The sequence below is a fragment of the Phocoena sinus genome, chromosome 8 (assembly GCF_008692025.1).
Source record: "Phocoena sinus isolate mPhoSin1 chromosome 8, mPhoSin1.pri, whole genome shotgun sequence".
NCBI lineage: Eukaryota > Metazoa > Chordata > Mammalia > Artiodactyla > Phocoenidae > Phocoena > Phocoena sinus.
Window position 1 is genome coordinate 29,720,755 of NC_045770.1, and position 23,537 is coordinate 29,744,291.

Here is a 23,537-nt window from a genome sequence, read left to right on the forward strand (position 1 = left end):
TAGCTGTATACTCCATTCTATGATCTGGCTGAGCCTCCAACTCAAAATACGCATTAATTGGAGCCCTACGAGCAGTAGCACAAACAATCTCATATGAAGTAACATTAGCAATCATCCTCTTATCAGTACTATTAATGATTGGAAGCTTTACCCTATTAACCCTGACCACAACACAAGAACAACTATGACTAATCTCCCCATCATGACCACTGGCTATAATATGATTCATCTCTACCCTAGCAGAAATCAACCGAGCCCCTTTTGATTTAACAGAAAGAGAATCTGAACTCTATCTGGCTTCAATGTAGAATACGCAGCAGGCCCCTTTGCCATATTCTTCTTAGCAGAATACACCAACATCATTATAATAAATATATTCACAACAATTCTGTTCCTAGGAGCATTCCACAGCCCCTACACACCAGAACTGTACACAACTAACCTCATTGTTAAAACACTACTACTAACAACATCTTTCCTATGGATTCGAGCATCCCACCCTTGATTTCGATATGACCAACTAATACACTTACTCTGAAAAAACTTCCTACCTCTAACACTAGCCCTATGTATATGGCATGTGTCACTACCCATCATAACAGCAAGTATCCCTCCACAAACATAAGAAATATGTCTGATAAAAGAGTAACTTTTATAGAGTAAATAATAGAGGTTTAAACCCTCTTATTCTAGAATCATAGGAATTGAACCTACCCTTAAGAATTCAAAGTTCTTCGTGCTACCACATTACACTACATTCTACAGTAAGGTCAGCTAAACAAGCTATCAGGCCCATACCCCGAAAATGTTGGTTTATAACCTTCCCATAGTAATAAATCCCATTATCTTTATTATTATCCTAACAACTGTCATTTTAGGAACTACAGTGGTAATTACAAGCTGTCACTGATTACTAGCCTGAATTGGATTTGAAATAAATATAATAGCCATCATCCCGATCATAATAAAAACTTTAATCCACGAGCTATAGAAGCCTCCACTAAATATTTTCTAACACAGGCCACCGCATCCATATTACTTATAATAGCAGTCATCATTAACCTATTGCATTCCAGCCAATGAACCATCACAAACCTATTCAACCCAACAGCATCCATAATAATAACAATAGCACTAGCTATTAAACTAGGACTATCCCCCTTTCAGTTTTGAGTGAATGAAGTAACACAAGGCATCCCTTTAACAGCAGGCTTAATTCTACTAACATGACAAAAGCTTGTACCCCTGTCAATCCTATATCAAATTTCACCAACAATCAATCTAAATCTAATATTAGCCCTATCCATACTTCCTATCCTAGTCAGAGGTTGAAGTGGATTAAACCAGACACAACTCCGAAAAATAATGGCCTATTCATCAATTGCCCACATGGGATGAATAACAGCCATCTTACTGTATAACCCAACCATAACCATCCTAAACCTACTAATCTATATCATAACAACCTTCACTACATTCATACTATTTACTCGAAGCTCAACTACCACCACATTATCACTATCACACACACGAAACAAAACATCTGTCACCACAACCCTTACCATACTCACTCTACTCTCAGTAGGGGGACTCCTACCACTGTCAGGATTCATGCTTAAGTGAATGATCATTCAAGAGATAACAAAAAATAATACCAGTATTCTACTCACACTCATGGCCATCACAGCACTACTCAACCTATTCTTCTACATATGGCTCACATACTCCACAGCACTAACTTCATTCCCCTCTACAAACAACATGAAGATAAAGTGATAATTCAACTCCACAAAACAAATAACCCTTTTACCAACCATAATCATAATATCCACAATACTTCTACCTCTCACACCAATACTGTCAATCCTAGAATAGGAGTTCAGACTAAACCAGACCAAGGGTCTTCAAAGCCCTGAGCAAGTACAATTTACTTAATTCCTGCCCAATAAGGACTGCAAGACTATATCTTACATCAGTTGAATGCAAATCAAACACTTTAATAAGCTAAATCCTCACTAGATTGGAGGGATACATTTCCCATGAACTTTTAGTTAACAGCTAAATACCCTAATCAACTGGCTTCAATCTACTTCTGCCGCGAGCGAGAGAAGTCCTGGCAGGGTTGAAGCTGCTTCCTTGAATTTGCAATTCAAAATGATCATTCACCACAGGACTTGGTAAAAAGAGGGCTCAACCTCTCAATCTCTGTCTTTAGATTTACAGTCTAATACCTTCTCGGCCATTTTACCTATGTTCATAAATCGCTGATTATTCTCCACCAACCACAAAGACGTTGGCACCTTATACTTACAATTTGGCGCATGAGCCTGAATGGTGGGCACTGGCCTAAGCTTATTAATTCACGCTGAACTAGGCCAACCCGGCATACTGCTCGGATACACCCAAATTTACAATGTGGTAGTAACAGCCCACGCATTTGTAATAATCTTCTTTATAGTCATACCCATTATAATTGGCGGGTTTGGAAACTGGTTCGTGCCCCTAATAATTGGGGCACCCGATATAACTTTCCCCCGTATAAACAATATAAGTTTCTGACTGCTCCCTCCTTCTTTCTTATTACTACTAGCATCATCAATAGTTGAGGCCTGTGCAGGCACAGGCTGAACTGTGTATACACCCTTAGCCAGAAACTTAGCACATGCAGGAGCTTCAGTTGACTTTACTATTTTCTCTCTACATTTAGCTGGTGTATCCTCAATTCTCGGGGCCATTAATTTTATCACTACTATTATCAACATAAAACCACCCGCTATAACCCAATACCAAACACCACTATTTGTATGGTCAGTCCTCATCACAGCGGTATTACTTCTATTATCCTTACTTGTCCTAGCAGCTGGAATTACCATACTATTAACCGATCGAAACCTGAATACAACTTTCTTTGACCCTGCAGGAGGAGGAGACCCAGTCCTATATCAACACTTATTTTGATTCTTTGGACATCCCGAAGTATACATTTTAATCCTACCTGGGATGATCTCATACATTGTAACTTACTACTAGGGGGGGAAAAAAAAACCTCTCGGATATATGGGTATGGTATGAGCTATAATACCAATTGAGTTCTAAGGTTTTACTGTATGGGCCCATCATATATTCACAGTAGGTACGGACGTTGATACGCAAGCATACTTTACATCAGACACTATAACTACTGCTATCCCTACAGGGGTAAAAGTATTTAGCTGATTGGCAACACTCCATGAGGCAATATCAAATGATCACCGGCCCTGATGTGAGCCTTGGGTTTCATCTTCCTTTCCACAGTCGGCAGACTGACAGGTAATGTCCTAGCTAATTTGTCATTAGACATTGTCCTTCATGATACCTACTATGTAGTCACACACTTTCACTATGTGCACTCAATGGGAGCTGTTTTCGCTATCATAGGAGGGTTTGTACACTGATTTCCACTACTCTCAGGATATACACTCAACTCAACATGAGCAAAAATTCACTTTGTGATCATATTCGTGGGTATCAATATAACTTTCTTCCCACAACATTTCCTAGGCTTATCTGGCATACCTCAACAATACTCTGACTATCCAGATGCCTATACAACTTGGAATACTATCTCATCAATAGGCTCATTCATTTCATTAACAGTGGTTATACTGGTAGTCTTCATTATCTGAGAAGCATTCACATCCAAACGAGAAGTATTAGCAGTAGACCTTACTACCACAAATTTAGAGTGACTAAGAATGTCCTCCACCATATCACACTTTTGAAGAACCAACCTACATTAATCTAAAATAGTCAAGAAAGGAAGGAATTGAACCCTCTCCTATCAGTTTCAAGCCAACATCATAGCCACTATGTCTTTCTTCATGAACGAGATATTAGTAAAACTTTATATAACTTTGTCAAAGTTAAGTTACAGTTGAAAATCTTGTATATCTCCATAGCATATCCCTTCCAACTAGGCTTTCAAGATGCAACATCACCCATCATAGAAGAACTACTACATTTTCATGACCACACACTAATAATTGTTTTCCTAATTAGCTCCCTAGTCCTCTATATCATTACACTAATACTTACAAGTTAACACATACCAACACAATAGATGCCCAAGAGGTGGAGACTATTTGAACTATTCTCCCAGCCATTATCTTAATCTTAATTGCCCTGCCATCATTATGAATTCTTTTTGTTTTTTGAATTCTTTATATGATAGATGAAATCAACAGCCCGTCTCTTACTGTGAAAACTATAGGCCACCAATGATACTGAAGCTATGAGTACACTGACTATGAAGACCTGAACTTTGATTCCTATATAATCCCAACACCAGACCTAGGAGAACTGCGACTACTAGGAGTAGATAAATGAGTAAGTTTACCTATAGAGATAACAATCCAAATACTAATCTCCTCCGAAGATGCACTACACTCATGAGCCATACCCTCCTTGGGCCTAAAGACAGACGCAATCCCAGGGCACCTAAACCAAACAACTCTAATATCAGCACAACCAGGCTTGTTCTAAGGACAGTGTTCAGAGATCTGTAGCTCAAATCACAGCTTCATGCCAATTGTTCTTGAGCTAGTACCCCGAAAATACTTTGAGAAATGATCTGTGTCTATGCTATAAACTCATTAGGAAGCTAAATTAGCGTTAGCCTTTTAAGTTAAAGATTGAGAGCCAAAGCTTTCCTTGATGACATGCCACGACTAGATATATCAACATGATTTGTTACTATTTCATCTATATTTTTAACACTATTTATTATATTTCAACTAAAAATCTCAAAGCACATCTACTACCCCAACCCAAAATCAACACTCACTAAAATACAAAAACAATATGCCCCTTGAGAAACAGTATGAACGAAAATCTATTTACCCCTTTCGTAACCTCAGTAATAATAGGCATCCCTGTTGTCATCCTGATCGTTATATTCCCAAGCATTCTATTCCCAACATCAAAATGACTAATTAATAATTGCATAATCTCCCTTCAACAGTGATTAATTCAACTCATATCAAAACAACTAATAGGTATTCATAACCACAGAGGACAAACCTGATCACTAACACTTATATCGTTCATTCTATTTATTGGCTCAACCAATCTCCTCGGACTATTTCTCCACTCATTTACACCCACCACACAGCTCTCAATAAATGTAGGAATGGCTATCCCTCTATGAGCCGGTGCCGTCATTACAGGCCTCTGTAATTAAACAAAAGCATCTCTAGGCCATTTCTTACCACAAGGCACACCCACTTTCCTCATCCCTATGCTAGTAATTATCGAAACTATTAGCCTATTCATCCAGCCAGTAGCACTGGCCATACGACTAACAGCCAACATTATGGCAGGCCACTTACTAATACATCTAATTGGGGAGACAACCCTTGTTCTAGTAAGCACCAGCACATTCACAGCTCTCATTACATTTATCATTCTCGCCCTACTCACTATCCTCGAATTTGCTGTCGCTATAATTCAAGCCTATGTATTTACCCTCTTAGTAAGCTTATACCTGCATGACAACACATAGTGACCCACCAAACCCACACATATCACATAGTAAATCCTAGTCCTTGACCCCTCACAGGAGCTCTTTCAGCACTTCTCATCACATCAGGCCTAATCATATGATTCCACTTCAACTCAATAGTTCTACTAATACTGGGCTTATTAACTAATATTCTAACAATATATCAATGATGATGAGACATCTTTCGAGAAAGCACTTTCCAAGGCCACCACACACCAACCATCCAAAAGGGAATTTGATACAGAATAATCTTATTTATCGTATCAGAAGTCCTATTTTTTACTGGCTTTTTTGAGTCTTCTACCACTCAAGCCTTGACCCCCACTCCTGAAGTAGGCGTGTGCTGACCACCAACAGGCATTCACCCCTCAAACCCCTTAGAAGTACCACTCCTCAACACTTCTGTGCTATTAGCCTCTGGCGTATCCATTACCTGAGCCCATGATAGCCTTATAGAAGGAAATCGCAAACATACTCCAAGCCCTTTTCATTACAATTGCTCTCGGTATTTATTTTACACTACTACAAGCATCAGAGTATTATGAAGCCCCTTTTACAATCTCAGATGGAGTCTATGGATCAACTTTCTTCGTAGCCACAGGATTTCATGGACTGCATGTAATTATTGGATCTACCTTTCTTATTGTTAGTTTCCTATGTCAACTAAAATTCCACTTCACATCCAGCCACCACTTCGACTTCGAAGCTACTGCTTGATACTGACCTTTTGTCGATGTTGTATGACTATTTCTTTACATATCTATTTATTGATGAGGCTCATAGTTCTTTTTTTATTAATTAGTACAACTGACTTCCAATCAGCTAGTTTAGGTACACCCTGAAAAAGAACAATAAATCTAATACTGACCTTATTAACAAACACAATACAAGCCTCATTACTCATACTTACCACCTTCTGACTTCCTCAACTAAACATCTATGCAGAAAAGACAAGCCCCTACGAGTGCGGATTTGACCCTATAGGATCTGCCTGCTTACCCTTTTCTATAAAATTTTTCCTAGTATCAATCACCTTCCTTCTTTTCGACCTAGAAATTGCCCTCCTACTACTCCTTCCCTGAGCAACGCAAACAAACAACCTAAAAATGATACTTATCATAGCCTTATTTTTAATTTCATTATTAGCAATCAGCCTGTCCTATGAATGAACTCAAAAGGGGTTGGAGTGAGCTGAATATGGTATTTAATTTAAAATAAAACAAGTGATTTCGACCCATTAGATTATGGTTAAATTCATAACTACCAAGTGTCCCTAGTACACCTAAACATTATCATGGCTTTCACTATATCCCTTATAAGTTTACTGATATACTGGTCCCACCTAATATCCTCACTACTTTGCTTAGAGGGCATGATGTTATCACTATTTATCCTAGCAGCCCTGACAATCTTAAACTCACATTTCACCTTAGCCAGCATAATACCAATCATCCTACTGGTATTTGCAGCCTGCGAAGCAGCTCTTGGATTAGCCCTATTAGTAATAGTATCAAACACATATGGGACCAATTACATACAAAACCTCAAAACCTTCTCCAATGCTAAAATTTATTATTCCCACAATCATACTAATACCTCTAACTTGACTATCAGCAAACAACATAATCTGAATTAACTCCACAACCCACAGCCTATTAATTAGCCTTACAAGCCTACTTCTTCTTAACCAATTCAGCGACAAGAACCTCAACTACTCATTAACATTCTTCTCGGATTCCCTCTCCACATCATTACTAATCCTAACAATATGACTCTTCCCCTTAATATTAATAGCTAGCCAATCCCACTTACTCAAAGAACCACTAATCTGAAAAAAATTTTACATCACAATATTAATCATGTTGCAAATACTTCTACTCATAACATTCACTGCCACAGAGCTAATCCTATTTTACATTATATTTGAAGCCACACTAGTCCCTACCCTTATTACCATTATCCGCTGGGATAACCAAACAGAACGACTTAATGCAGGACTCTACTTTCTATTCTACACATTAGCTGGGTCACTTCCATTACTAGTGGCATTAACATATATACAGAACATCGTGGGCTCCCTAAATTTCCTAGTACTTCAATATTGAACCCAACCAGTATCCAACTCTGGGTCCAACGTCTTTATATGATTGGCCTGCATGATAGCTTTTATAGTAAAAATGTCCCTCTACAGCCTCCACCTTTGACTACCCAAAGCACACGTAGAAGCTCCCATCACAGGCTCCATAGTCCTTGCAGCTGTACTAAAACTCGGGTGCTACGGCATGCTATGGATCACGTCAATACTTAATCCCCTAACAGAGTATATAGCATACCCTTTCCTTATGCTTTCCTTATGAGGGATAATCATAACTAGCTCTATTTGTCTATGTCAAACAGACCTAAAATCACTCATCGCATACTCCTGTCAGCCATATAGCACTAGTTATTGCAGCTATCCTCATTCAAACCCCTTGAAGTTATATAGGGGCTACCGCCCTAATAATTGCTCATGGCCTCACGTCGTCTATATTATTTTGCCCAGCAAGCTCAATTTACAAGCAAATCCATAGCCGAACCATAATCTTAGCCCGAGGCCTGTAAATTCTTCTCCCACTAATAGTCACTTGATGACTATTAGCAAGCCTAACGAACCTGGCCCTACCCCCTACCATTAATCTGATCGGAGAACTGTTCGTAGTTATATCAACTTTCTCATGGTCAAATCTCACTATTATCCTAATAGGAGCCAATATTGTAATTACAGCCCTACACTCCATGTATATACTAATCACAACACAACACAGCAAATATACACACCATATCAATAACATTATGCCCTCCTGTACATGAGAACACGCCCTTATAGCCCTCCAATATCCTTCCACTTCTACTCCTGTCACTAAACCCCCAAATAATCTTGGGTCCCCTATACTGTAAATATAGTTTTAAAAAAACACTAGATTGTGGATCTAGCAACAGAAGACTAAGACTTCTTATTTACCGAGAAAGTATCACAAGAACTGCTAATTCATGCCCCCATACAATAGTGTGGCTTTTTCAAACGTTTAAAGGATGGTAGTTATCCATTGGTCTTAGGAACCAAAAAACTGGTGCAACTTCAAATAAAAGTAATAAACCTATTCTCTTCTTTTGCCCTAATCACATTGCTAGTGCTAATTATTCCAATCATTATACCTAGTACAAACTTCTACAAAAATGATAAATACCCATCATATATAAAAAATACTGTCTCCTGTGCTTTCATTACCAGTCTAATCCCAACAATAATATTCCTTCACACAGGCCAAGAAATATTCATTTCACACTGACACTGAATTACTGTCCAAACCCTTAAATTGACACTTAGCTTCAAAATAGATTATTTCTCAATTATATTCATACTGGTGGCATTGTTCATCACATGATCCATTATAGAATTCTCAATATGATATATGCACTCAGATCCTTGTATCAACAAATTCTTCAAGTATTTACTCCTCTTCCTCATCACCATACTAATCCTTGTTACAGCCAACAACCTCTCCCAACTTTTTATTGGATGAGAAGGGGTATTGGAATCATAGCTTTCCTGCTCATTGGATGATGACATGGTTGAGCAGATGCAAACACAGCTGCTCTTCAAGCAATCTTATATAACTGAATTAGGGATGTTGGATTCATTATATCAATGGCATGGTTTTTATCTAACACAAATGCATGAGATCTGCAACAAATTTTCATACTCGACAAAAACCCATTAAACCTCGCTCTCACAGGACTTGAACTAGCCGCAGCTGGGAAATCATCCCAATTTGGACTTCACCCCTGGCTCCCCTCAGCAATAGAAGGTCCTACCACAGTCTCGGCCCTACTCCACACAAGCACAATAGTTGTAGCGGGAATTTTCCTACTTATCCGATTTTACCCTTTAACAGAAAACAACAAACTCATTCAAACAATAATGCTCTGCCTAGGAGCCCTTACCACCCTGTTCATAGCCATATGTGCTCTTACCCAAAACGACATTAAAAAAATTATCACCTTCTCTACCTCAAGCCAATTAGGTCTAATGATAGTGACAATTGGTGTCAACCAACCTCATCTAGCATTTTCACATATTTGCACACACACTTTCTTTAAAGCCATATTATTCATATGCTCTGGATCCATTATTCACAACCTAAACAACAAGCAGGACATTCAAAAAATAGGAGGCTTATTCAAGACCTTACCCTTCACTGCAACAGCCCTTATCATTGGATGTCTAGTACTAACAGGAATACCTTTCCTCACCGGGTTTTACTCTAAAGACCTAATTATCGAGACTGCCACCACGTCTTATAACAACTCCTAAGCCTTATTAATAACTCTAACAGCTACCTCCCTCACAGCCATCTATAGCACTCGCATTATCTTCTTTGCACTACTAGGACAACCCTGCTTCTCTCCTTCAGCTCCTATCAATGAAAACAACCCACTCTTAGTTAACTCCATCAAGCGCCTATTAATCAGAAGTATTTTTGCTGGCTTCCTCATCTCCAACGGCATTCCTCCAACAACCATCCCCCTAATAACTATACCTTTATACTTAAAATTAACTGCCCTTGCAGTAACAGCTCTGGACTTCGTGCTAGCATTCAAAATCAATCTTAACACACAAAACTTAAAATATACTCACCCCTCAAACTCCTCTAAATTCTCCACTCCCTTAGGATATTTCCCCACCATCATATACCGCTTACCTCCCCATCTAAACCTATCAATAAGCCAAAAATTAGCAACCTCCTTACTAGACTTAATCTGACTAGAAAATATCCTACCAAAGACTACAGCCTTCATTCAACTAAAATCCTTCACACTAGTCTCAAACCAAAAAGGCCTTATTAAACTATACTTTCTATCATTCCTCATTACCATCACCCTGAGTATACTCCTACTTAATTACCCCGAGTAATCTCCATAATAACCACAACACCAATAAATAATGACCAGCGTGTAACAATCACCAACCAAGTACCATAGCTGTATAATGCCACAATCCCCATAGCCTCCTCACTAAAAAACCCAGAATCACCAGTATTGTAAATAACCCAATCCCCCAGTCCATTAAACTTAAACATAATTTCCACAACCTCATCCTTCAAAATATAAAATACCATTAAAAACTCTACTACCAACCCTAAAAGAAATGTCCCTAATACAACCTTATTAGAAACCCAAATCTCAGGATATTGTTCAGTGGCTATAGCCGTTGTATAACCAAACACAACCAATATCTCCCCTAAATAGATCAAAAATACCATTAGACCCAGAAGTGAACCACCAAAATTTAACACAATCCCACACCCAACACCACCACCCACAATCAACCCTAGACCCCCATAAATAGGTGAAGGTTTTGAAGAAACCCCCACAAAACTAATCACAAAAATAATACTTAAAATAAATACAGTATATGTCATCATTATTCTCACATGGACTTCAACCATGACCAATGACATGAAAAATTGTTGTCATTCAACTACAAGAATACCAATGACCAACATCCGAAAAACCCACCCACTAATAAAAATCCTCAACAACACATTCATTGACCTCCATACTCCATCAAACATCTCATCATGATGAACTTTTGGCTCCTTATTAAGCATCTGTCTAATCCTACAAATCCTAACAGGTCTATTCCTAGCAATACACTACACACCAGACACAACAACTGCCTTCTCATCAGTAACACACATCTGCTGAGATGTCAATTATGGCTGAATCATTCGATATATACACACAAAAGGAGCTTCCATATTTTTTATCTGCCTTTATGCCCATGTAGGACAAGGTCTATACTATGGATCTTACGCCTTTCAGGAAACATGAAACACTGGAATTATCCTACTACTTATAGTCATAGCCACCGCATTCATAGGCTATGTCCTACCCTGAGGACAAATATCATTCTGAGGCACAACTGTCATCCCAGATCTACTCTCAGCAATCCCATATATCAGCACCACCCACGTCGAATGAACTTGAGGTGGCTTTTCTGTAGACAAAGCAATCCTAACACGATTCTTTGCCTTCCACTTCATTCTCTTCTTCAATCTTTTTGTTTTTACATCTGGCCAATCAGGGCTGGAATTAAGCCATATATGTCTATGCCAGAGATGCTAAGATGTATGGAGAAACTTTTCTGAACAGAAAGACCTCTGTCAGTAAAGGGAAAGTGAAGGGGCTAGGGCAGGGGTCCTCAACCTCCGGGCCACAGACCGAAAGCAGTCCGTGGCCTGTTAGGAACCGGGCCACATGGTAGGAGGTGAGCAGCAGGTGAGCAAGCGAAGCTTCATCTGCCGCTCCCCTTCACTCCCCATCATTCACATTACCCCTGAACCATCCCCCCCTCATCCATGGAAAAATTGTCTTCCACAAAACTGGTCCCTGTTGCCAAAAAGTTTGGGGACCACTGGGCTAGGGGGCTGAAAAATTGAAGAGTAAGTCCTCAGAGAGCAGCTTATTTATAGATAAACACACACACACACACACACACACACACACCACACACCTTTGAGACAAGGCTTAAAGTTAGCACATTAAATGGTCTATCTATTGAATAGTTTCTGCCAATTCAGCCCTGAGTTCTCCAAGGGTTGACTTTAATCTCTTCTTCCCATGAGGTCCTACATCCACAGTCTCAGCAAAATATCTGTTGCTAGACCAATTCTCAGAAAACAGAGCTCGCAGAAGGAAGGTTCCTAGCAAGGGAATCAGAATCTGTTCTGTTCATCCATAGGAATAAAAGTATAATGGAACTAGACAATGGGTCTTTCCCAGTGGGTGAAAGAGTGAGATAGAAATATTTTAAGTTGATTTTAGAGGTAGAACTTTTGGGTCCTGAGTTTGAACAAGCTGTTAACCTACAAAAGTCTAAGATTCTAATAACTGGCCTGCAGTCCTCACAGGGTTGTGTTAATGTATGCAAAATCACTTTGCAAATGATACAGCATTGTACATATCTGACCCTTACTATTATTATCAATGACTATCTGACCTTCAAAATTAATTTTTGAGGCTCTGAGAGTCTCTCCTTAAAGAGCCGTTCTATTCAGCTTCATGTAAGATTATTTTGCTTCTGTCACATGTAATTAAGTGTCCTATTTGCCCTGCTTGGAGACATTGCCCTAAAGAAGTGAGCTGGCACAGGACCTATTTGCTCTTAGGAAAAGATGACTAATCTCTTTCTCCTTCTTTCCTGTGCCCCTAGTTTGGGCTTGGGCCATCCAATTCCAGGGCCCCAGGTACAGCCTGAGTTCGCATGGAAAGGAAACCCATGGAAAAGAAGATGTGAAAGGAAGCCTTGGGGTGAGGAATAAAAAGAGAGATGTGAAGATGGGGATGTAGGGGCATGTGACCATCACCAAATTTGCCAGGTCCTCCTGTCCCCACTCTTCTCCTGGCTGGAGATTGTACCTCCTGTTTCCTACAGCTTTCTGGGCAAGCACCTATGGAGAGCAACTTTCCACAACAGTTTTGCTTTCTGTGAAATCCTGGACTATCAGCAACTAGAAAGTTCCTCTCATTGCTTTTGTTGTCATACTGAGAACTTTTTTTATTGTCACTATATCATGGGCTTCAAAATTTAACTTTTATACAGGAAGCCCTTGCTCATGAATGTAAGTTATACATATTACCTGCTTTACTATCTACTCACAAATCTGCAGTTCAACTTTTGGACATGACTGGGTTTTTCATTTCTTTGGCTCTTAGATAGTTACATGTATTTTCAGTACAACTCTAAAGACATTTGATATCGTAAGACACGTAAATTTCCTATCTAATGATGATGACCAGTTGAGATTGGTGGACTCCTAAAATATGCAAATATATGTTCTATTGATAACAACAAAAAGACCTTTGAATTGACAAATCATGTACTTAACAAAAAGCATCTACAGACACCTAGGTATATGTGAGACTTGGCAAAATAGCTGGTGGTCAAGAAATCAAGCAATCATTTCTCAGAAGAGTGACTAGAATTAGTAGCAAAACAGACTGTTAGCAAATTTATGATTATGCAAAGCCTGTTATTTCACTGTACATTCTAGACATATCCCTTTATTCTAAGCCTAATTTGAGCCTAAAGCAATTTATGATTTTGGCTTTAAAACCCTGCACCAGACATCTTCCCCCAAAGCCTATCCATGTAAAACATCCACAGTGTGTTTGCAGGAACCTCCTGCCCAGCAATCAACATCCTGCCTAGAGCTCATTTTGTGTTAACAGAAATTAATGGACTCATTTTCTTAGGATTATGTAACTGTCACAGATATCAAAAAAGACATGCAGGGCTTCCCTGGTGGCGCAGTGGTTGAGAGTCCGCCTGCCGATGCAGGGGACGCGGGTTCGTGCCCCGGACCGGGAAGATCCCACATGCCGCGGAGCGGCTGGGCCCGTGAGCCATGGCCGCTGGGCCTGCGCGTCCGGAGCCTGTGCCCCGCAACGGGAGAGGCCACAACAGTGAGAGGCCCGCATACCGCAAAAAAAAAAAAAAAAAAAAAAAAAAAAGACATGCAGCTGAATTTTGGATTTGCACATGGCTTTACCTGACTTAAAGTTACTGTTCGAGGTCATTCTAGTAACAAAACGCAGAACTTTAAACTGTAAGGAAAATAAGTTGTCATTTTAATGACCTTGTTATGGGAAAACAAACCAGACAAGAGGCTGAAAAATTCTACTGCAGTCCAGTAAAAAACTTTTATTCATCAAAATAAAACATAAGAAAAGATAACTCAATAGGAAAAATTGGGCAGAAGATGAAAACAGCACTTCACAGAAGAAAAGTCATGAATGGACAATAAACATAAGAAAATTTGCTTAACTTTATTTGTAAATAGGGAAATGCAAATTAAAACTAGCATGTTGTACCATTTCAAATCTACTAGAGATGCAGAAATGTTAAGTACTGAATAAGGATGCAGAATGACAAGAACTCATATACACTGCTGATGGGACTGTAAATTGGTTCAATCACCTTCATAATTATGATTATAATAAAACTAGTGCTAGGTACTCTTTCAAGTGCTTTATATATATTAAGTCATTTAATCACTTGGAAAATTACTTGGTATTATCTTATTAAGTTGATAGTTTTCCTACTGGAAACTCAGTCATTCCCCTACTAGGTAGATACCCTAAAGGAAGTCTTATAAATACACATCAGGAGACTTACTAAGAATGTTTACAGCAATGTAATTTGTAGTAGTAAAAAAAAATAACTATTAAAATGTTCCTCAAGAAGAGACTGGATACGTAAATTTTGGTCAATTCACACATTCATACTGAAAAAACAAAGGTCACAAAATAAATGCCATTTACATAAAAATTAAAACCATATAAAAATTATGGGATGCTGGGCTGCACCCCACAGGCCTGCAAGCCTTGTAGTTGCCCAGCCTTGAGACTGAAAGAAAGAGCCCAGAGACAGCAACAGAGACATCAACAGTTTATTGGACAAGAGATCTTATATGGCTGAAGCAGAAGGGTCCTGGAGCAACACCCCATTGTGGATGGCAGACGGTGGGCAGGATGTGGCAGGAGTCTTTGCTACTCGGGGGAGGAGTCTACCATTAATAGCGGCAATTGACCTCAGGTGGGCTCAGCAGGTACCAGGGATTAATTAAGCCCCATAATTAAGAGGACTGGGTAGTCATGTGAATGAAGCAGGCACTGGTTGAGCAGGGGATGTACAGAGAGCAAGAGAATAGCTATCTTGAATGACCTAACCACGCATGGGGTCAAAAGTTAAAAGCAAATATTTGTCAAGTTAAGCAGAAATATAAAATGTGGTTTAGGGATTCATTCATATTGAGAAAAACTATGGAAACATATCAAGGAGGTTAAGTGGTGTTAGTAAATGTTCTTTCTCTTAAGCTGTGTGTTAGTACAGGTGCTCGTTCTATTATTCTTTATACTGTGTATGTATGCTACATATATCTGTGTTTGACATATTTCACAGTTTTCTTTATAAGAAAAGTAAAAAAATGGTCTTGATTTTATTATTGCTCTGATATCATGAAGGAGACGGTGTCAGAAAGCCCTTAAGGCCCCTCGATAGTACTGTGCATGCAGAGGACACTCAGTATTTGGAGCAAAGGAAGTTGATAGTTCTGAGAGTTGAGTTCACAATTCAAAGCATTTTCCCTCCCCTATTCTCTTCCTAAGTTTTCTGGAGGTGACTTTTTAGTGAAAATATGTAATGTAACACCTATTTTGACTGGTGCTATCAATTCATTTCATCTTTTTGCCAGAAACTCTGCTGCAGCAAATATTTGTCAAGATAAAGAACTGACCAACATGTGGTGCTGAAATAGCCCTGCTCCCTCCTTTTAACAAACTCAGTTCCAAACTGATATTTGCCAGAGAATTCAGCTTTGCTGACTTTGTTCTTTCCTTGAGGGGAGGGAGAGCTAAAGTGTGAGTTTTCTCCCTTGCTAGTTTACCAGTTTATTAGCTGAGCAAGTCACCCAACCTGGCCTTAGTTTTCTCATTAGTAAAATGGACATCATAAACAAATAAATGAATATAATTATCTATCTATCTATTTTTCTATCATCTATCAATCACTTGGAGCAGTGCCTAGCATGTAATCAGTGCTATCTAAGCCTTAGTTATTATTGTTATTATACATTGGTCATATACAGACTGTTGGTTTTGGACAAAATACTACAAATGACAGTGTTCTGATTAAACTGTGATTCATCTTGTGAAAACAAAATGGACTTTTAACACTGGAAACATAATAACAAATAAACCAGATAGTGTAAAACTTGAGAATATTACAATCAGATCATTCTCAGCTTGTTATTTCTAAGTAGTGAATTAATGTTTTATATAAAACTGTGATATAATTTATCTTAGCATTTAAATTCACATCCAGTCTCAACATGACATAACAATACCTTAAATTTAAATTTATACTAGTTCATACAATGTTATCACATGACATTTCATTTGCTCTTCAAATCACACTTTGAAATGGGAATAGTGATCCACATCTCATAGATGAAGAAACCTAAGCTCAGAGGGATCAGATGATACCCTGGCAAACATGATGGGGTCAGCTTAAGACTGGAAGCCTGGTGTCCTAATTCCACATCCAGGGCTCTTGCCACTCTGTAATTAAATATAAGCCTTTAAATTGACTTCAGTTAAACTTTACCTTGACTCACCACTTCTCTCATTATTACAGATATTAAACTTTAAAATTACATATATATCTGATTGCAGCTATATGCCAAGGTAGAAATGCCATCTTTGTTTTTGATCTAAAATAATTTAATCAAATACCAATTATATACAAATCCCAATGAACCCTTGAGATTATAAAGAGTTGAGTAAATTAAGTTCTATAATAATACATACTATAAATAGACTAGAAAGCTTGCAGATAAAGGGATTCTGAAAGGAATTATCTCAGAATATGAAAAGCTAACGTTACACATTGTTTTCTTCAAGTTTACATTTTTATTTCTTATTTCCTTTAATTAAAAATTTAGTATTTTGCTTTAATTATGAAAGTAATACATTCTCAGGACATTTGAAAAATGTAAAAATATACCCAGTGTAAAGCAAAAATTACCTATCATTCATCATTCTACTCAGAGATAATCATCATTTAATATTTTTAAATATCTCTCTCTTAAATCAGAGATATGCCATATATATATATTTACACATCAAATTACACTGGGGACTTCCCTGGCGGTCCAGTGGTTGAGACTTTGCCTTCCAATGCAGGGGGTGTGGGTTTGATCTCTGGCTGGGGAGCTAGGATCCCACATGCTTTGTGGCCAAAAAGCCAAAACATAAAAAAGAAGCAGTATTGTAAAAAAGACTTTAAAAATGGTCTTCAAAAACATCTTTAAAAAATTACACTGTATATTTTATATCTTTTTTACTACCATTACAAGCATTTCTTTTTTAATTATCATCTAATTAATAACCAAATAGAATTTTTTCCAGAGATAAACCACCATTGGACGGTGAGTTGAGGCTGATCTGAATGCCTTCTAGGGCTGAGATGATGTCATTGATCACTACAGCTGAAGTCAAGAACACAGTTCCTACCACCTTATTTAATTGGATGATTCCCCTTACAGGGAAAACTGTCCACAAGGAGCATATATAATGAAGCATTTATCCTACACCAAGTAACCAAAGGTAGACTCATTTTGGAAAAAGGGCTGCAATTGTCTGAGGAATAAATTACCTACTGGTGGTGCTTCTTTATATACTTGCAGCTCTCCTATGGCCACCCAAAAAGTGGTCAAAGGTACAAGTGCTTTTGAGAGAGAGGCAGGTTAATGCCTGAATTCCACATAAGGAGTGCAGTCCCAAAGGTACCCCTGGTGTCTCTGGAAAAACAGTTTTGTTTACAGCTGTTGCCCACCCAGGTGGGACCTGCCTCAGTTGGAGATGACAGGTTTAAGTGATTCCAGCTCAAGGTTCTCAGTTCAGTTTGAATATCTGAGTCTAGTCCTTGTCTTTGGAGGGACTGTCTGAGGGCAGTCAGTCCTGTTCTAGTTGTCTATACCACTGGCCAAGTGGCTTTTTTATATCCCATCTAGGGCTTGTAATCTCTCTTGTATAAATGAAGTAAATGAAGTCAGAGTTAAATGGTTCAGGGGCGGCATCTATGCTCCAATAAGAGAACCAGGTTCCTTCCATGTTGTTGCTCTGCCCTTTGTGGCCATAAACATGTCTCAAGATGGTAGTGTCCCTGTGCCAGGCAGAAGAGAGGAAGAGATGAAGAGGAAAAATGACATACTGATCATGTCCTATAAGGAGGGCTCCTGGAAGCTGCCATATTCTTGCGTTCACAATCTTTTGGCCAGAAGTGAGTCACACGGCTATACTTGAATATGAGGGAAACGAGGAATTGTAGTTTTTATTCAGAGTACCAAGTTAAGCATTGTATTATCATGGCAATAGGGGAGAATGATAAGTAGCAGTTTCTAATGTGAAAAGAGTTGTGCTTAAAATTACAAACCAGTTAGCAGCTGCAGCATTGCTAAGGATATAACTACTACAGCAGAACTAGATCTGTTCAAATAAATTCCTATTTGAATAACCATTTGTTATTTCAAATAGAAATAAAGCTAGCTTCCAAATCACATGGGTGTCATTGACTTTAATAAATATTCAAAATTTATATTTAGGCTATGATCTGATTCCATTATTTTTTGTGTGGTTTAAATTGGTATCTTCATTGCCTTGTGAGCTTTCCATAAAACACGAACTTTATGTTTTGTTCTTTACCCTTACTTTGCTAACCAATAACTAGTCCACTTCTAAAACAAGGAGATATCAAAGGTCATCTGTCCATCTACCTTCCTCTCTCTGCTTTTACATTATTTTCTATTGATTTAATCGCTTTTGAAATGGTTCTTAGGAACTGGAAAGGAGGGGGTAAGAATAGATTAGGCATAGAATAATCAGAAGTAATGAGACTTACAACACGGCACTTTGGTTGATACTTGTTTTTCCCTTTTCTTTTTATAAAAAAAGAAAATGCTGATTGTTATGTCTACATGTATGGAAAATACTAACACAGGTAGAGACATTTATTCTCAACAGGCTTTTTTTTTTTCCCTCAGCTTGGGTTTATTTTTCCTGTGCTTCTACCAATGATTTAACTATTTGAGAATGTTCATTTTTTCAGTGAGAGATTTGCAGTATTAACATTTGGAAGGGCTTCAGATAAACTGAGGAGGAGAACTGGTTTGAGCTTTTGGACCCTGACAGGTTTACCTCTACTCCTTACAACATAGATTCTCTAATGTCCATCATAAAATCCACCTCACTCATGAGACTTTGATAATTAATTTTCCTCCTAGCTGCAATGTTAAGTTGAAAATCTCAAGTTCACAGGAACAGTAAAGCATTTAGGAAGGTAGGACTACAAAGCAAAAGTAAAACAACATAAACAAAACTCCAGCAAGTCTCTATCATCCTTTTCATTTCCAAAAAATTTTGATTTAAGACTACACATCCAAAGTAGTTGTCTTCTTCATGATTATCACATAGGAAAAATGAGGCTACCCTTGTTCTGATATTTTTGGAGCTTCTCTTTCAGATTTCCTTAAGGGCCTTTGGATAGTCTTCAACTATCCTTAATAATGGGAAATACGCATTCTTTGAGTGTGGGTTTGACTTTGGGAACAATCTAAAATAATTTGGAGACAAATCCAATGATTAAGTCATCTGAAAGCAGTTTTAGTTATTGATTCAACAAATATCTATTGAGCTCCAATGTAAACAAATACCAGAAATAAAAGCATGAAAAGTACACATGCTGCTCTCAAGATTCTTAATGTGTAAGAGGGCCAAAAGCAAGGGATAAGATGGATGATTTTGAGTCTAATATACTTCATTGTCTATTTTTCCTGTGTGTCCCCAGGGCTCACCGCAGTCTTGCCCTGGATGTGCTCTGGAGTTGCCTTACTGGTCGGGCTCCTTTGTACTCACGCTTTTCTTAGGAGATAGGTGGGAAGTGATAACTCATCTATACTTTATTTTGACAAATGGAAATGAGTGAATGGAAGTCAAATGGAAAAAGCTGTTTCAAGTGTCTGGAGTGATTTTGTCATTTCTGTTTTCTTACATCAGTCTCCACCTCTCTTTCAGAAGTTACAGAAGAGGGCTTCCCTGGTGGCGCAGTGGTTGAGGGTCCACCTGTCGATGCAGGGGACACGGGTTCGTGCCCCGTTCCGGGAAGATCCCACATGCAGCAGAGTGGCTAGGCCCGTGAGCCATGGCCGCTGAGCCTGCGCGTCCAGAGCCTGTGCTCCGCAACGGGAGAGGCCACAACAGTGAGAGGCCCGCGTACCGCAAAAAAAAAAAAAATAATAAGAAGTTACAGCAGAAAGTCTCAGAATAAAAAATAAAACCTCCAAAGAATTCTGGACAAATGCTTAACACAGTTAAGCTCACAATTTCTGCTCTTAAACTTTTATTTTTGTAGGTGCATGTGTTAAAGATTGCAAAAATTAAAGATGAACAAAGGGCTTATGGGAGGGAGGGAAGGAGGGAGTACTAATGTCTTTCTCCTGAACATATTTTTATCTTATTTGCTTTTGCTTTTGTTTTTCTTGTCATTCTGTGATGGTTAGGATCTCTAAACAATGTTGAATGGAAGTGATAAGCAGAGAATGCTTCTGTTTCCCCATTAAAAATGATCTTTGTTATAGGTTTTAGTTCCTAGATATCCACCATCCATGAAAATAAGTTCCCTTCTATTCTTGTTTTGCTGGGGTTTTTATTTTGAAAATCCCTGTCCTGATTGGGCCATTCCACCATCTGTGGGCCCTGGGAATCTAAAACTATTGTTTGTTACTTCTACTGATTGAGAATCTCAGATAGTGTGTTCTTCTGAAGTTTTAGGTAGTTTCCTTGGAGTTCCCACTGATTGAAAAAAACCTCTCCTATATTGTTTTTGGTCAAACATTTTGCCATAATACTAATGGCCTGTGTACACAACAAATACATCTTAGTGGGTGTCTCTGAAATGGTAAAGATGAAAATGGGGCTGCAGAGGGGAACATGAAGGGCTTCAACTGGTTTTGAAATTATTTTAAAATTTCTTGAAAAAATCTAAAGTAAACACCACAGCATGTTAATATTTGTTCATTTTGGAAGACCAATAAATGTGTCTGTTATCCTTTGTAACATATTTTCAAAGTAACTTTTCCAAGAAAAAAAAAAAAAGAAGAAAAAGAAAGAAAGAGAAAGAAAGAAAAAGTTAATTAGCCAAGCTTAGATTAAACAACACATATAGCAAGTAGAATTAGTTACACCATCCTCTGGAATTCTATAGCCCTTTGCTGGTGTGCCATATAATGGATTTCACTGTACTGTAATTCTTTTCTCTCTATATATTTTCTTTTTATGTATTATATACTCAATAAAAAATAGTAACCAAAAGAAAAGCTTGTATAGCAATATTAATATCACAGAATTTACAGTGATATTATTTTTACCTTTCACTGTCCTATCAGCTCTTAAATCTCTCAAGAGCAGAGACAGTATGTTATTCATCCTTGTATTACTGGGATCTGGCTAATGTCTGGATCATGTTATTTTCTGTAAGTATTATAATTCACAAGCACAAGGTTTGGAGTCAGAAGACCAATTAAAGGCCATACGCATCTTTACTAGTTTTCAGTCATTTTATGCCTTTGTCCTGGAGGCATTTGAGAAATGAGCTTTCTCCTTTGCATGGGGATGTGGCAAGGAGAGCTAGCTAGCCTCTCCAGTCTTCCCTTCTATGAGCACCCAGCTAGACTCTATTTCCCACCACCCTAGAAATTAGGTGTAGTCATGTGATTAAGTTCTCTCTAATGGAATATAAACATAAATGATGTGTGACATTTCCAGACATGGCCCACAAACACCTCCCCTGAATACTCCTCCCTGCTTTTCCCTTTTCTATCTGTTTATTTAAGCTTTCAGCCATTGTAGAATTTTACGGTTTCATAGAAACACATGGGAAAGCCATACCCATGAGAAATTATAACCTTTTCATCATTTAATTATTCTATTTGTAAAATTCTTATCCTGGTTTCTGTGCTATTATTTCCCATTTCTTTTGCATTACTTTGAGATGCTGTATATTTTAACTAAAATATAATACTTCCTTCAACGTTTAAAGACATTATATATATACATATATGTATATATATAAAACCATGGAAGACTGAAACGTTAATAATATCTTATATTTTATTAAATAAATGATGATACAGAAATAATAGCCAAAATATTTATTACTGATTCCTTAAATACACTATTTAAAAACTCTTAGCTAAAACATTAAATTTTTGAGCCACTGGAAAAGTGAACTGCCTCACAGAAATACTTAATATTATATAGGGAATATGCTATTTTAACATTGACTCCATTAAGTTATTACTTTAAAAGGTACAGGGTGCTGTCATTACCCATTAAAATAAAAACACAGTGAGATAAACAACACAGGACAACTACATGCTAATATTTTGAACTAACACTTCAAATGTGGACTGACCACATATTTTATTTAAAGCTTAAATAATAAATGTTTCTTTTGGCTAAGACAGCTTTTATTGTCATTAGGTTCTACTGATTTTTGAGAAATAGAGCTGCTCCACACTGAATCCACTGATCTTGGCTGCCCCCACATGGAATGTCGATATTGATCACCACACGATCCCTTTCAGCACTTGTGTAAACAGGCAAAGATATGCACTCATCAGGGGAATATGGACCATATGCGCCCTGTTTAAAAAGAATTAATTTTGTTTTAAAATACAGCAATATACTGTGTTGCAACAGATCATTAGATAACCAAATATGAACACAAAATCTTCCCAAATAATAAAATATATTTAACATTTTATCATGAAATGTTTTAAATAAAGACTAGCATAATAAACCACATCATTCAGTTGCAACAATTATCAGCTCATGGCCAACTGTATTTCATTTATAACCTCCCCCAGCCCCAAATAATAGAGTATTTTGAATCAAATCCTACACATTATAAAATTTCATCTATAAGTATTTAAATATATGTCTATAAATAAAATATAAAAATGTAATCAAAATACTATATCACATAAAAATATTAACGATAATTCTTTAATATCATCTTATACCCACTATGCCATTATCCCATAATTTTTAAAAGATTTTTTTGGAAGAGCCGCAATTCAAATAGAGCCCACACTTTGAGGTTTGTTATGTGTCCTAATTCTCCTAAATTTATTTTTTCTCCTTTATTCCTTGTAATTTGTTTGCTAAAGAACTATACCAAAGAGTTGCCCACATTCTGACTTTTGTTCGCTACATTCCCATGGTGTCATGTTCTTCTGTTCCCTGTATTCTTGTAAAGTGGGTCTGGAGGTGAGTTCAGATTCAGATTCAATTTCTGGTAAAAACACTGCATAGGTAGTAGTGTATACTTCAATCA

The 23,537-nt window shown here is 37.8% G+C and overlaps 1 protein-coding gene and 3 pseudogenes across 1 annotated transcript in view; 3 read left to right on the forward strand and 1 right to left on the reverse strand.

The window, feature by feature from the left end:
• Positions 1–3,057: 3,057 nt before the first annotated feature.
• LOC116758286 lies at positions 3,058–4,608 on the forward strand (annotated as a pseudogene).
• Positions 4,609–4,858: 250 nt separating this feature from the next.
• Positions 4,859–5,539, forward strand: LOC116757599 (annotated as a pseudogene).
• Positions 5,540–6,911: 1,372 nt separating this feature from the next.
• Positions 6,912–10,493, forward strand: LOC116758287 (annotated as a pseudogene).
• Positions 10,494–22,335: 11,842 nt separating this feature from the next.
• Positions 22,336–23,537, reverse strand: part of DYNC2H1 (dynein cytoplasmic 2 heavy chain 1) — a 376,258-nt gene continuing 375,056 nt past the window's right edge. Inside the window, 1 exon segment of the mRNA XM_032639512.1 lies at positions 22,336–22,843. Coding sequence (XP_032495403.1) covers positions 22,685–22,843 — 159 coding nt within the window. The 3' untranslated portion in view covers positions 22,336–22,684.